This window comes from Dryobates pubescens, chromosome 16, assembly GCF_014839835.1.
Source record: "Dryobates pubescens isolate bDryPub1 chromosome 16, bDryPub1.pri, whole genome shotgun sequence".
Taxonomy (NCBI): domain Eukaryota; kingdom Metazoa; phylum Chordata; class Aves; order Piciformes; family Picidae; genus Dryobates; species Dryobates pubescens.
Window position 1 is genome coordinate 24701272 of NC_071627.1, and position 14145 is coordinate 24715416.

General features: G+C 52.6%; 1 protein-coding gene across 6 annotated transcripts in view; it reads left to right on the forward strand.

Annotated features, from left to right (window-relative positions):
* Positions 1 to 8215, forward strand: part of LOC104309640 (core histone macro-H2A.1) — a 44558-nt gene extending 36343 nt beyond the window's left edge. For 4 of the 6 annotated variants that reach the window (XM_054168713.1, XM_054168712.1, XM_054168714.1 and 1 more), the window contains exons 7-9: positions 428 to 517; positions 4397 to 4571; positions 7581 to 8215. In XM_054168713.1, the coding sequence (XP_054024688.1) occupies positions 428 to 517; positions 4397 to 4571; positions 7581 to 7746 (431 nt within the window). In that variant the 3' untranslated portion in view covers positions 7747 to 8215. Of the gene's footprint in view, positions 1 to 427; positions 518 to 4396; positions 4572 to 7580 lie in introns of those variants that run through there. The other 2 variants (XR_008462648.1, XR_008462647.1) reach the window with 2 other exon arrangements.
* The last annotated feature ends 5930 nt before the right edge of the window (positions 8216 to 14145 follow it).

Below are 14145 nucleotides of genomic sequence, written 5' to 3' on the forward strand. Positions count from 1 at the left end.
GTAAGAGAGAGGGGAAATGAGTCCTAGGGGAAGGAGCGCTGCAGCTTCGGCCGCTCCTGAGCTAGCGCCTTCTTCTGGAGCACCTCACACTGGCAGCTGCTCGCGCTGAGGCAGGAGGCAGGGGCGTCACCTCAGATGTCCTGGCATGAAGCTCGGAGTCTGAGTGGTAGTGAGGGAGACCCAGGTGAGGTTTTTGGGGTGCCAGGGTTGTCTTTTTTGGTTTTTCCTTTCTGTTGTTGTTGTTGTTGTTTTTAATGGCTAGCTAACTCTCAAGTCCCAAAAGGTTTAGATCTTACTTTGCAGTCCCCAAAAAAACACTGTTTGGGCAGAAAACTCTAGAGTGATGTAATGACTACAGATACCTCTGACTGGCATGTCTGAGTGGCAGGCTGGGAGCAGAGCAATAAACTCATCCTTCTCTGTCCAGGGAGCACTCTGGAGAAGAAGGGCGGCAAGGAGTTTGTGGAGGCTGTCATTGAGCTCCGCAAAAAGAACGGACCCCTGGACATAGCCGGAGGTGAGTCCTGCCCCCAGCGGCCTGCTGCCCCCCTGCTGCTGCAGCAGCAGCTCAGCCCTGCAGACTCACTGCTGGGGGGCACGATGCTCGCGGTGTCCTGTGCTGAAGCGCACACGCTGCAGCCTGCCCCTCCTGGGCCAGGGGCCCTGGGCTGTGCCGCGGCGCTGCGGTGCAGAGTCACAGACTGCACTGGGGCCCTGAGAGGTCATCTTGTCCAACTCCCCTGCCCTCAGCAGGGGCACCTCCAACCACAGCAGGCTGCCCAGGGCCACAGGAAGGCTGCTCTTGAATATCTCCAGGGATGGGGCCTCAACCACAGCCCTGGGCAGCCTGTTCTCACTGCCCTCATGGTGCAGAGCTTCCTCCTGATGCCCAACCTGTATCTGCCCTGCTCCAGTTTCGAACCACTGTCCTTCATCCTGTCACCACAGGCCCTTCTGAACAGTCCCTCCCCAGCTTTCCCATAGGTCCCCTTCAGGTATTGAAATGGAGCTCTAAGGCTTCCCTGGAGCCTTCTCTTCTCCAGGCTGAACGTCCCAAATTCTTTCAGCCTGTCTTCACAGGAGAGGAGCTCCAGCCCTCCAGTGCCACAGGCTGTCCCCAGGTACATGCAGCCACCGTGGATGTTGATTAGTGAGGGCCCAGGTGAGCAAAGCAATGACTGTGATGCTGCTTTCACACAAGAGTTGAGTCCAGCCCTGTCAAATATCTGCTTTGCTGAAATGCTGCTGCATTTCACCCAACTGAAGCACGTGCTCAGAGTTCAGCATCTGCTGGGTACTTTGTCTAAGCAGTGCCAAAAGCATCCCTGCAAAAGCTTCCAGCTTTTTGATGCCTGCTTACCAAACTCGATGTCATCTCTGAGAGGAATCTGCTCCATGAGTAATAAAATTTGGTAATGGGGAGAGAGGATTTTACACCAGCTGGGAGCCTGCTGATCCTCGTTGTTCATATAGAAGGCTGCTCCTGCCATCTGTGTTTATGCTGTGTAAATAAATACAGTGTGTGCAGTACTGTAAACTGAAGCTGAGAGGGAGATGTGGAGCCTTCAGCTCTGACAGCAGAAATTAATTCTGCTGCTTAATATTTTTCTTCCCCCTTCCCCCCTTGCTTTTTCCAAACAATAATAAGTGTTCCCTGGAATTCTTGGTCTGCAGAAATATGTGGAGTCAATTAGTGACTTCTTTTCCTTCCCCCTTGCCTCTGTACAGTGTTTCCCATCAGCCCAGACCAAACTGCTCACAACTGGGCTGCTGAGAGTTGGAGAGAACAGATCTGTATTTGTTTTCCTCAGCTCTGAGCAATGCTTGGCAGTCTCACCCCAGAGGACAAGCTGCTCTGCACTGGGACAAACTGGCTGTCAGGGACTTGTTGGAGCAGTCTACAGAAGAGCTGATAGCTGTCAGCTTCTCCATCATACCCACAGCCAGTGTTCAGATTGCTCTGATTCATTGGTAGCCTTTCAATTAGAATCACAGAATTGTTTTGGTTTAAAAAGCCTTCTAAGGTCACTGAGTCCAACCTTCAGCCTAACACCACCCTGGCCATCAAACCATGGCCACAGGTTTCTTGAACACCTCCAGGCATGGGGACTCCCCCACCTCCCTGGGCAGCCTGTGCCAGTCCCTGACCACTCTTTCAGTAAAGAAATTTTCCCTCCTCTCCAACCTAACCCTTGCCTGGCACAGTTTCAGGCCATTTCCTCTCCTCCTATCACCTCAGGGAGCTGCAGAGAGCAATGAGGTCTCCCCTCAGCCTCTTCCTCTCCAGACCAAACACCCCCATGTCCCTCAGCTGCTCCTTCCCAGCCCTGTTCTGCAGACCCTTTGCCATCCTTGTTGCCCTTCTCTGGACCTGCCCCAGGCCTCAGTGTCCACCTTTTAGCGAGGGGCCCAAAACTGACCCCAGTATTTGAGCTGAGTCCAGGGGCACCATCGCTGCCCTGCTCCTGCTGGCCACACTATTGCTGATCCAGGCCAGGCTGCTGGTGGCCTTCTTGGCCCCCTGGGCACTCCCTGGCTCATAGTGAGCTGGCTGAGGATCCTTACCTGGAGTACAGTTGTGTCCAGCCTGTGTCCGTGGCTCTGTCTCTAGACCAAAAGCCTTCCTCTTTCAGAGCACGAGTGTGTGAGGTAAGGGACAACTGCTCTTGGTAATTACCAGTTGTCCTCCACAGAATCCTAATGAGTTAATTAATGACTACCCTGGTAAACAGTCCCTGAGCAGCAGTGAACTTGCTGATGCATCTCAGTGCAGGGTTATGTTGGGGGGATGAAGATGTGATCCACATTTCACATCTGACTCGAGAGATGTCAGCTGCTTTCGATCTCTTCCCCTTGGATTCATGATGCATTGTGAATCTGCCAACATTTTAGCTGCACATGATGACAAATTAGCATTGCCTGACACTGGGGCTGCTCAGCACCTCCTGGCTCCCCAAAGGCCTGCAGATCCTTTAGGGTGTGCTCTGCTGGGTAACCTCCAGCCAGGCCCATATGGCAAAGGCTGTTTTCTCCTTCCTGCAGCAGCCACATGTGGGGATTGTGCTCCAAGAGTTATTTCTGCTATGCTTAAATAACAAAATGCCTCATAAACATTCCAGAGTGGAGCAGAGGATTTCTGGCCCCTAAGCATCTTTGCAAACCTGGTTTTTGACACTATTGGCATTTTGGGGTTGGTTTTGCAGACCTGAGCTGCCATTCTGCCCCTCCACTTCTGTGGCTGTGTATGTTTACATCCCAAAGCCTGCATGCTAGGGGGCTGACTCCTTGTGAAGGTGCAGTGTGTGCTCCTGTGGGGTTTCAGCCTGCTGGGTTTAATCCCTCAGCTCATGATTAAGGCATTTTTCTCCCCTCTCTTTTTTCTTTCTGTCCTTAACTAACCAAAGTTGCAAGCTGTTAATTGCAACCACAGACCTGTGAGTTCAGAAGAAGCAGTGATCCTCTTACCCTGTCTTCTGGCAGGCAGAGCCCAGGGAAGTGGTGACCCCAGCCCTAGTGTGGGGAGTCCCTGAGACTGCAGGCAGGCTCTGCTGCATCCTCCCATTCACATATGGCCATGGTAGTGGCATGGTAAAAATTCTTCTCCCTTTTTTGTCCTTATGATGCCTGCCTGTTGGCAAACAGTGTGAAGCAGGCACTGTAAATGCATCCTGACCAACCCCCTGGCAGGAATGTGATGAAAGAGGTAAACTAAAACCAGAATTAAGTGGTCTTGGGTGACCCATACACAAAAAATCTTGGATAAAACCAGGCCCAAAGTCTTGAACTCACTCCAAATGTCTTCTTTACAGCTCCTCAGAAACAGAGCTGGAAAAGAAACTCTTGATTCAGCTCTTTTCCAGCCTTCCTTAGCAGTGTGCAGAGCACCAGTAGCTCTGAACAGATCCCCTTTGGGCTGTAGTGTGAGCAGAAGCTCCCCAAACAAACTGCAGCAGAGGTAGCTGAAGGTCACAGGAGCCAGCACTCTGCCCAGCATCCTGCTGTTGACTGTAGCCCTGCCATAAGCTGACCCAAAGGATGATCCTTCAGGCCTGGAACAGGTTTGTGCTCCAGCACATCACTGCCTTTCCCTGACACCTCAGCCTGGCTGCTACCCAGCAGAAACGTGTTTCCTTTGATGTCAGCCACGAAGTCTCACTCTCTGCAGGAGGAGCTGGGTTGTAGCTGTGATTTATAACTTAGCACAGAGCAGTGGGAAGTGGGAAATGGGAAATGCAAAGTCTCTGTAATCGTGTGGGGGGTGTTTTAAGGCTGTGTGATTTGTACCCTCAAGCACTCACAGGGGTTGAGGGAATGTCTGTCAGCTGGCTGGGTTTTAATCCCCCTTCTCTTTCCAAGGAGAGGAAAGCAATGATGTTTCACTTTCCTTTCTTGCTAGCTGTTGTCAGTGCTGGCCATGGACTGCCTGCAAAATTTGTGATCCACTGTAACAGCCCAGGCTGGGGCTCAGACAAATGTGAGGAGCTGCTGGAAAAGACAGTGAAGAACTGCTTGGCTCTGGCTGACGAGAAGAAGCTGAAATCAATTGCCTTCCCCTCCATTGGCAGTGGCAGGTAAGGCTGCCACACAGACCCCCTGCCAAATAGGTCACATCTTCCCAGTGCCATGTCCTGTGTGCCAGGCTTTTCCCATGCTACAAGGCTGCCTTTGTTCTCCTTTGTTTAAACCGGGTCCCCAGAAGAAGTGTTGCTGCTGGGTTTGTTGAGGCTGTGCCTGGAGCCTGCAGCATCCTCCTGACTGCTGGTTCAGCTCTGGCAGGTCTCCTGGTGGGCCCTGCAGAGTCTGAAAGCATGCAGAGAGGTTAAAGTGCACAAGCCAAGTTTTAAAGAGGATGGTAAAAGACCCTTCTCAGACTCTCAGTTTGAACATATAAATGGAGGATGTGGAGGAAAGCATTAAGGAAAGGGCTGTGTTTTATCTGGCTTTAGTGCATGATTGAGCTTACTGCAGAGTCTGTCTTAGGATGGGCAGAAGATGGCTTAAGCAGGAAGCCTGAGGTGCCTCAGTTCTCAGGATTTTCAGAGTCACTTCAGTCTTTCACCCCAAATCTGTAAGCTGAATTCTGTGCAGTTTGCTCTTTCAGGGACAAAAAAAGGCCTTAAAAGCCTTTGCCAAGGTCTTTGAAAGCCAAGGTCTGAAGTGAAGGTCCTCTGGCTCTGCACAGGATGCTTAGTGCCTTTGGATCCCATTCTTAAGGGTGTGAATGCAGACCCCAGTGCCAGTGTGAGGCTGCTGGGCTTGGGGGGAGGGAGGGTTGGAACACTTGGTCTGGGAGGATGGCTCAGTGTGAAGGCCAAGGGCCGAAGGTAGGCCGAGTTACACAGTTGTGTGCTTAAGCCTGAGCAGCTGCCCCTCTGCAACCTGCCAGGACAGAAGTGGCTGCTGTACAGCTGGAATGTTCCTCTCACTGTGCTGTGCTTGATTCCTGCATGCTGTGTGGGGCAGGGCAGGAAGAGCTTTTTGAGATTTTGGGTGAAGGACAATGAAGAAATCAAAGTCTCACTAAGGTACTGAATGTGAGAGACTTGCATCTGCCAGAGCTCCAGCTCAGCTTAACTGGCATGGCTGGCACTTGAGAGCAGAGATGGCAGAGAAATACTGCAGAGGGGTCATAAGTGACCTGCCACACTGCTCCCAGGGTTCCAGGCTGGGCCGAACAAAGAGAAGCTCTGCACAGCTCTCTGGGAGAAGCTGTTCCCCCATGGGCTGTGAGCTGCCTGTGGAATTGGTTGTGTCAAAGCACAACTATGTGAAGTATCCTCCACAGAGCCCTTTCCTTTCTGGAGAGCTCCCAGCAAAGAACCATTCCCAGCCCTTGCTGTGAAGCAGTTGATTGGTGTTGGAAGATGATGAAACCCTGACTCATCAGGAGGTCCACATTGTGTTGTGAGAGCTGCTTCCTGAAGGCAGGATCTGCACCGAGCTCTCCGCTCAGCATCTGCACCTCCTGCTCACTGCCAGCTGAAGTGGGGCCTTGAAAGGATGGAGAGGGATCAGCAGGCCTTGAGAAGTAGAGGAGGTTGTGTATTTTCCCTTTTTCCCCTTAATTAGAGATCTTCAAGGCTCAGTCAGTTGTGCAGGGACCAGCACACATTCTGACAATGCTCTTGACTTGTTTTTACGAAGTCAGAAGCGTTAGAAGAACCCCAAAGTGGGGCTTTCAAAGGCAGCAAATGCCAAAGACACCACATGCATGCAGCTGCTGCAGTGCAGACATCTGTCAGGCAGACATCACCCCATAAAGCCACATAAACAGTTTCATTCTCTTTTATAGTGGAGCAATGGGATTACAGCAGGGCAGTTCAAATAAATCACAGGGGCAAATAAAACGGCGTTCAGAGGGCCAGCTGCTCAGCCCCGGCCGGCCTGGGGACGGCACGAGCTGGGTGCTGCACAGAGGTAGCCTGGAGTTCAGGAGAAGAGGGAAAGGGGAGTTGGGGATTGAACATAAAATCATCCTCAGTGCAGGGATTTCGCTCTGAGGCTCTGCCTTTGATCTGAATTGACACTGGAGGCTAAAGGCTCGAGCTGCCTTTCCACAGGAATTTAACTCAGAGCAGTAGATGAGGCAAGAGGCTTCTGCTCCCTGCAGCCCACACATGGCCTTGGGTCAGCACCTTGCTTCTCATTTTCCTGCTCTGTCTCTGCTCTCTTTTGGGAGAGTGGTTCTGAACAACTGCCTGTAACAGGCTTCCCTCTGGCCAGGCAGCTCTTCCTTTGCTTTGTTTGCCCCGTGGTGACCACCCTCTGGCACACCACGGAGGTGGCACAGGTGCCCTGGCAGCCACTCCGCCCCGGTCTGTGTCCCCAGTTTGATGCTGGCCTGCATGAGAATTCCTGCTCAGGAGCAAAAGCCCTCAAAGATCTGCTCAATCCATGCCAGGACACAGCACTTCTCAGTAAGCAGCAAGTGACCTGATGCAGAGACTTGCTGAGCCTGTGCCCTGTGGGACCCAACAGCAGGCAGTAGCTCCTGTGTCTCCATCACAGCACTGAGTCTCCCCGAGCAGCTCAGTTGGCTTTGCAAGAACAGGAGGGCTTTGCAGCGTGCCTCTTCCTTTGCTTTGCTTTTCCTTCTTCAGTGAAAGAAAAACCTGAGCATTGGCAGGAAAGAGGGAACCAGCAGGAGCTGTGGCATGGCACAGAGCTGCCCTGGCAGCGTGCTCTATGGTAGGGTGAGGTGCAGTGAGCAGGCCTGAGCAGTGCCTTTCTCATTCTGCGCCTGGCAGCATGAGGGGAGAGTACCACAGCCGTCCCTTTGGTGCCCCCGAGAGCAGACAGTGATGTTGATGTGTTGGTGGCAGCAGTGAAGTCAGCCCAGCTGCTCCAAACTGATGAGGGAACTCTGAGGAGCTCAGCCCTCTGTTCAGCCCTGTGTGTGGGAATGCTTTGAGTCTCACCTGAGCAGGGAAGTTTGTAGCTTCCGTCTCGGAGCGTGAGCTCCGGCCGTGCAGCTTTGTTTCCCGCACTGCTGCGCAGAAGGGGCAGGGCCCTGCCTGCCAGGCTACACCAGCAAAGTTCCTGCAGCAGCTCTTCCTTTCCTTTCTTTTTGTCTCTCCTAGAAATGGCTTCCCAAAGCAGACAGCTGCTCAGCTGATCCTGAAAGCCATCTCCAGCTACTTTGTGTCAACCATGTCCTCCTCAATCAAGACGGTGTACTTCGTGCTCTTCGACAGCGAGAGTATAGGGATCTACGTGCAGGAAATGGCCAAGCTAGACGCCAACTAAGCCTAGAAAGCTGCAGCAACCAGCCCCTGGTCCTCCCCAAGCCCTTAACTCCTCGTGCAGCAGAGCAGCCCTCCTTTGAAATGTTGCTGACCTGGGGGAACGCGGGGGGGGCGTTGGGTCGGTCGGGGAGGGCTTTTGTTCTGTTTTTACTTTCTCAAGCCGTTTTCTGTTGGCACTGATAGCTGGCATTACTGCTGTTAATGCACTGTGTCCCAGGCATTGTCTGACCTTAGTGTAATCTAGGAGATTTTATAGTTTTATTTTCCTGAAGTCTGACCGAAGCAGGAAGCTGGTAGGAGTTGTAGTCTTTTACTCGTGAGAGCAGCAGGCCGCCCCCTTTTGTAACTGTGTCGTGGTGCTTCACCCAACCCCCAGTGGTGTCCCAGTCTTTTTTTAAAGGAACAGAAGCTGTCGACCTGAGTTGTGTTTGTTTATTGTCTCCATGATGAATCTGGGAGGGAAAACAAAAGCAGCCCCTCTCGTCCTTAGTTCTGTTTCCAATTCTGCAATGGTGCGAATCGATTTAGTAAACTGTTTGACCTGTTGCCCTCGCTGTACTTGCAGTCATTGCTTCCTTCAGCCTCCAGTTGCTTGGCTCTGAAGAGGGATGGTGCAGCACCAGACCTGAACCAGGGGCCTGGGGGCAGGCTCAGAGCTGCTGAGCTTCAGCCCCGTGCTGGCTGAGTGCGCGCGTGCTGCGCTCGCCCTCAGCTCCCGGCCTGGTGAGCGTTCAGATGTTCCACTTGCTTCAGCTCCTCCTCTTCAGGGTCTGACCTAAGTAGCTGTTTAGCTTGGGAGGCCGAAGCCTTTTAGATGTAGCAAGGCCCAAGGTTTTTTTGAGCTAGTTCCAGTCATGTAGTATTGGCTTGTTTGAAGCCAGTTTGTCTCTTTTCCAGCTCTTTATGAGCCCAGTTTGTATTGGTTGCCTTACCATTTGCACAGCTGAAATCCATACCAGCGTGGACCTTTATGGAAGCCACTTGGGTTCCTACTTGGAGAAGGAAAAGGTTACACTTTGAAAAGCTGTTGCACACAAATGCTCACTCTGAGGAAGAAGCTCTGCCTTTGAAGTCTTCAGCCCCCTTTCTAGCCAGCAGGCAGACATTTTCCATCGCTGCTGAAGGAGGGCTTCACATCCACGCCAGGCTGGCCCAGAGCACTGACTTTGCAGTGAACTCAGGACTCAGTACAAACTCCACGTGTTAAAAAGGTATTCCTAAGCTCCTCACGAGTTGGAGTTTTGTGCAGGAGATATTGCAGCTTTCAGCTGAGAGCAGCAGCAGGAGGCAATTTGAAACAGTGGTACAAGCAAGTCCCAAAGTTAAAGCAACAAAGGGTTACATTAATTGGGCCTCTAACAGGCGAGGTGCCTGACCAGGCTCTCTCCTCGGATTTAAATAGCCAAAAGGTATCTGGTGTCACCCTTCGAAGACAGCAGAAGAAGGGCCAATAAGAGAGGTAAGATGCAGGGCTTGCAGCGTTGGATTGTGAAATGTCTCTGCGGGCCTTGGGGTGCAGAGCGGCAATTGCGCTTCCGCCCGCTGCCACTAGGTGGCACCCAAAGGATGCCGAAACGGAGGGACCGGAGAGACGCTGGGCAGGAGGGGCCCAGGCCCTTCTCAGGGGGTCTTCGAACGCAGGAGGAACGTGCACAGCAGAACGAGTGAGCAGAGGACGGCTCTTTGGGCCCTTTGCGCTGTACTATATAAAGACCCCCTTCTCCCCCCGCCAGTATCACAATTGTGATGTCAGTACCAAGCCTGTGGTTGTCTCCAAGCATCTTCCAAGCAGTTAAAAGCAGAGCTCTCCTGGCACTTCATAAATCCTCTGCACTCCCACACCATGCAGGGAGGGTCAGCTTTTGTCTTTCAGCTCAGAAAATCCCAAAGCAAACTAGGCTGTAATTCAAATCACAGGGACTTGCAGCTTCTGGCCTCACATCTCAGCTGCTCCTTCAGCCACACACAGGCTCCAGAAATACCTTCCTTGATTTCTTTGGGATTCCCCCAAAAAAGAGGCCATGAACAGTTCCCACCTGCTGAGATTCTGAGCTCTTAGCCCCCATGTCCCTGTGCAACCAGAGCCAGTCAAAGGCCTTCTTGCACCGCCCTGAACAAGGAGGAAGTTTCCCGTGGTGGGCAGGCCAAGAGCGTTCAGTCTCTCCTCTGATTTCCGCTCCTAACTGTTGACCAGGCTTTGCTCCTCTGTGAAATCATTTGCTTGTTGAAACTGGTCTCATGGGAGCACCACCACGATCCTCCCATGCAAGTTACCAGAACATCCTCTGCCTCAGCAATTCAAGAGCTGCAAACCCTCAGATGGTTCAGAGAAAACCACAGTTCTGTTTTGACCCAGCCTGTTCCACAAACCCCAGTTCTGTTTTGACCCAGCCTGTTCCACAAGTGACCTTGAAGCACTGCTTAGCAGGTTTGAGGTGAGTCTGCCCGGAGGAGGAGCAACAGGGACCTACCCCTGTCGGCGTTCAGCTCTCAGCCCGAAGGAGGCTGCTTTGAGCTCCTGAAATGCAGCAGACGGCCACAGGAGCCGGAGGTCCCTGAACAACCTTGAACTCGGCCACATGGGGCAGCCCGAGCAGACCGTGGCATCGGGTCGAGAACCTGAGAAGTAACAGATCAGGTTACACACACAAAGAAAACCAGGAGAAATCCCTGCCCACGTGTGCCCTGCAGCCAGGGCAGCTCTGCTCTGGGAATGCCCCCAGCAGAGTGCTCGCTGGAGCTGCAAGTCAACAAACCCACCACCCATCAGTTAAGCAGTTTGGGAAGGACACCAGGAAGACATCTCAGTGAAAGTGCCCTCACAGCTTGTTGCTGTCTTGGGAAGTCCATTATGGACCTCAGCAGAAAGCAGCAGCTGAAACAGACATCCTGTCTGTAACCACTTCAATACTTCCAACAGATAGAAGCACTTGGTGACCAACAGCATCTCATTCACCCTTTCAAACCCTGCCCTCCTCCTAGCCCACTGACCTTTTCCCCAGGCCAACATTCATGGCAGGAGATTCCCTGGGATGTTGTCCTTAGGGTGCACCCAGGTGGCCCTCTGACTTTACAGCCTTTCCTCCTGCCAGCCTGCAGGAGCTGTGGAGCTGATGCAGTTGCCCTACCGCATCCCTGCTCAGGTTGCCAGGCTGGGTTATAGCTGCAACGAGCTGCTCACAGGTTGGTGTCCTCTCTACCCCAGAGAGGACATCAACAAACAAAAATGTGCAAGCTTGGGGTTATTGCCCCCTCCCCCAAGAAGGGCTCATGACCATGCTGTAGCTCATCTGCCTTGGTGTCTCCTGAAATCCAGTTTTCAATCCTGAAGCAAAACCAGGAGCACTAAACAGCAGCGTTTGTGTAACCTTTGCCTTTCTAAAACCATTTGGGGAGGGCAAGGAGCAGCCAGCAGCAGCACAGATGTGTCTGCTGGCTGGCTGGTGCCCTGATGGACAGGTTAGACCTTCAGCCCCAGGTTACATGCCACTAAGATCAGCCCTCCAAGCTTCACAATTGATGCAGGAGTCAGTAACAAGCCCTGCCCTTCCCTCCGGCTCCTCTGGGGAAGGCTGGCTGCAGGGTTTGGGTAAGTTCAGAAGGCCATCACCCCGCAGCAGAGGCTGGGACAGCAGTGAGATGGCCAAAGGCCAGAGGGCTGTGACAGCAGGGGGTGGTGGCTCTGCTCAGGGCCCCCTTAGCTGCTTATTTCCAGAGTCGCTTGGGGTTGCTTTTGTTATGCAGCTATCTGCAAAGCAATGCCTGCAGCTAGCGTCTTCCAAATGGCATCAACACCTCAAACATCAGCTACAAGACACAGGAGGAGACTTTCCAAGCCCACATTCAGCTGCTTCTGCACTCTCTTTCCCCAGGTATTGATTGTTCTTCCCACAAAGTGGATTATTTTGCACTCTGATCACCTATTGAATGATCTCTCGGCCTCAAACTCGGAGGCTGTTGCAGGAGCTCCCTCCAAACCCTCACCCTGTGCAAAGCACAGCCTGCAGCACAGTAATGAACAGGACAGCAGCAGAACATCTGCTCTCCAGAGACTGGCCATGTACTTTATAAAGCCTCAACTGAGAGCTCATTAGAAGCAGCATCTACACAATAAGAACATGGGCACTGGTAGCCAGGCAGCAGAACTGGTGAGCCTCCCAGTGTGCTAGGGAGAGACAGAAAAGTTGCTGCTTTTGTACAAGTGTGAGAAAGGCTGGGGTCAGACTTCTGAAGCATGAGCAAGGCACCTTCAGAAATGCCTTCTTTGAGTGAAAAAGGGGAAAGGAGAATGTTCCTGTGGGTGAACTCTCCTGGAACCTGGAGTACCTACGTGCCATAACGTGGGAGAGGCAGAATGCAGAGGCAGCACCCCAAAAAGGGATAGGACAGTACCACCACACAGAGCACCACAGGAACCCTCTGCAGGCTGAGGCGGTGTTAGCCAAACAGGCAAAAGCCTGCAGCCGAAAATGAGGCTCCAATTTTCCAGCACTCAGTATCACCCAGTGTTTCTGAGCTCCCTTCCCCCTGATCCCAGCTAAAATTGAGGTTTCTAGCCTGAAAAACAGCACTGCCAGGAGGAGCAGGTGCTCAGGTACTTGAGGCTCAGGTCTGCAGCCCATGGTAACTAGTCCCATCCTCTGCTCTCCAGTGGTTTCAGGGAGCACAGTAATACCCCAGGTTGTAACAGCAAGTGAGAGGCAGCAGTGTAATTGCTAGGCCTGAGGAGTGCAGGTAAGCAGCAGGATTGTGTTTAGATCCCTGGCACGAAACCCAGGGGGAGCTGGGCTCTTGCTCACTGGCTGAAGGGCTTGGAAATTGCCACTGACTCCTTTTTGTGTCAAGTCCTTCAGAGATTTAGTTCCTTCCCCCATAGAATCCCACTTAATACCTCCACAACTCATGTTTAACCATTATCACCAGCAACGTGCTCATAAATGCCTCTCCCTTCTCGGAGTCCACCGGCAGGAATCCAGGGGAGATGCTGCTGCTGCCTCCCCATCTAAAGGAAGGAGCAGCAACACTTCCCAGCACAGCCTAGGGAATCCCAACCCTTCCACACTCTTTCTCCAGCCTGGGTGACGGGAGCAATGTGATATTTTTGTACCTAGAGATGCCTGGGCCTTCTTCAGCTGAGGAGAATAAATTAAAGCTGAGCCCAAGTCTGGCTCAGCTGCAGCGATGGGCAGATTGATTTGCTTCCCATCTGGGAGATTAAATTCCACTGCCAAAAAAAACCCACCAGAAAAACCCCACCAGGAGGCAAAAAGGCACCAGCATAATTAGCTGTCAGTCAAGCTGCAGAGAGACAGACTCTGTGGGATAATTGAAAGCCCTGCAGCTTCTCATTACATCCTACAGTAGCCCCATTTGCAAATTCCCACCTTGAGGAGGTTCTGGGAAGGTGGTCAGGATCCTTCTTGCTCCTCCTGCCACATTCTTCTGAGGTGGGGCGGGAGGAGCCCTGTGCAGGGATGGATTAATTTGAAGTCACTTTCACTCAGCCTCGGTTGGTTGTAATCTGTTTGTAATATATTTGTCAACAGCCCCTGACAGCTGCCCTGGACTGTATTTGGAAGCAAATCTAAGCAGCTAGGAGGAGATGGGAGGTCTCCAGCCCTGGGGATACCCAGCAGACACCTTTGCAGGCAGAAAAATCACCTCCCTCCTTTTCCCTTTCTTTTCTCTCCTTGCACTGTCCTTCCCTGGGAAACCTCTTACTCAACAAACTAGTTCCTAAGGAACTGGCGGCACATGGGCTCACAAACACCCACAAGACCCCAGCATTTCACAAGCATCCAGCATGCTTCAGCAATCACTGAACGCAGGAAAGCTTAAGGGAGACAAGGAGCTCTCATGGCTGACCCAAGCCTTGCTGAGGAGCTCAGATGGTTGGCCCAAGCCTTGCTGAAGGTTGTGAGGTCACCTTGGCAAGGGGCAAAAAGGGCTCTGGGAGTAAAATGCCTTGCAGCTTTCACCCTAAGCCCACAGAGAATGTTAACCAGGACCTTTTTGTCCAAGTGTGATGGAAGGCAGCACTGCCTGCAGCCTTTCAGGGGGAGATCTTTGTCACTGCTCCCCAGTACTTCCCTGACTTAGTGATAAAGCAAAGTGGCCCAGCAGAGCCACCAGTCCCCAGTGTTCAACTGGAGCTCCTTACCACCAGCTCCAGCTGACCGCCTTGGCCGTGCCTCGCTCCAAGGGAGGCGATCAGTGTGCCCTTGCCTTACAGCTGGGTGCTGCCTGGTCACCTCTGCACCAACTCTGCTTTCACCTGCCCAGGGTCGGGGGGAAGGGGGAGATCTCGTGGGCTTCGCCCGCTTCTGGCAGCCTCCAAGCTCTCCGCAGCAGAGAAGTTTTTGCTTCACACAGAAGAGGGAGCCGGCGTCACACCTCCCGC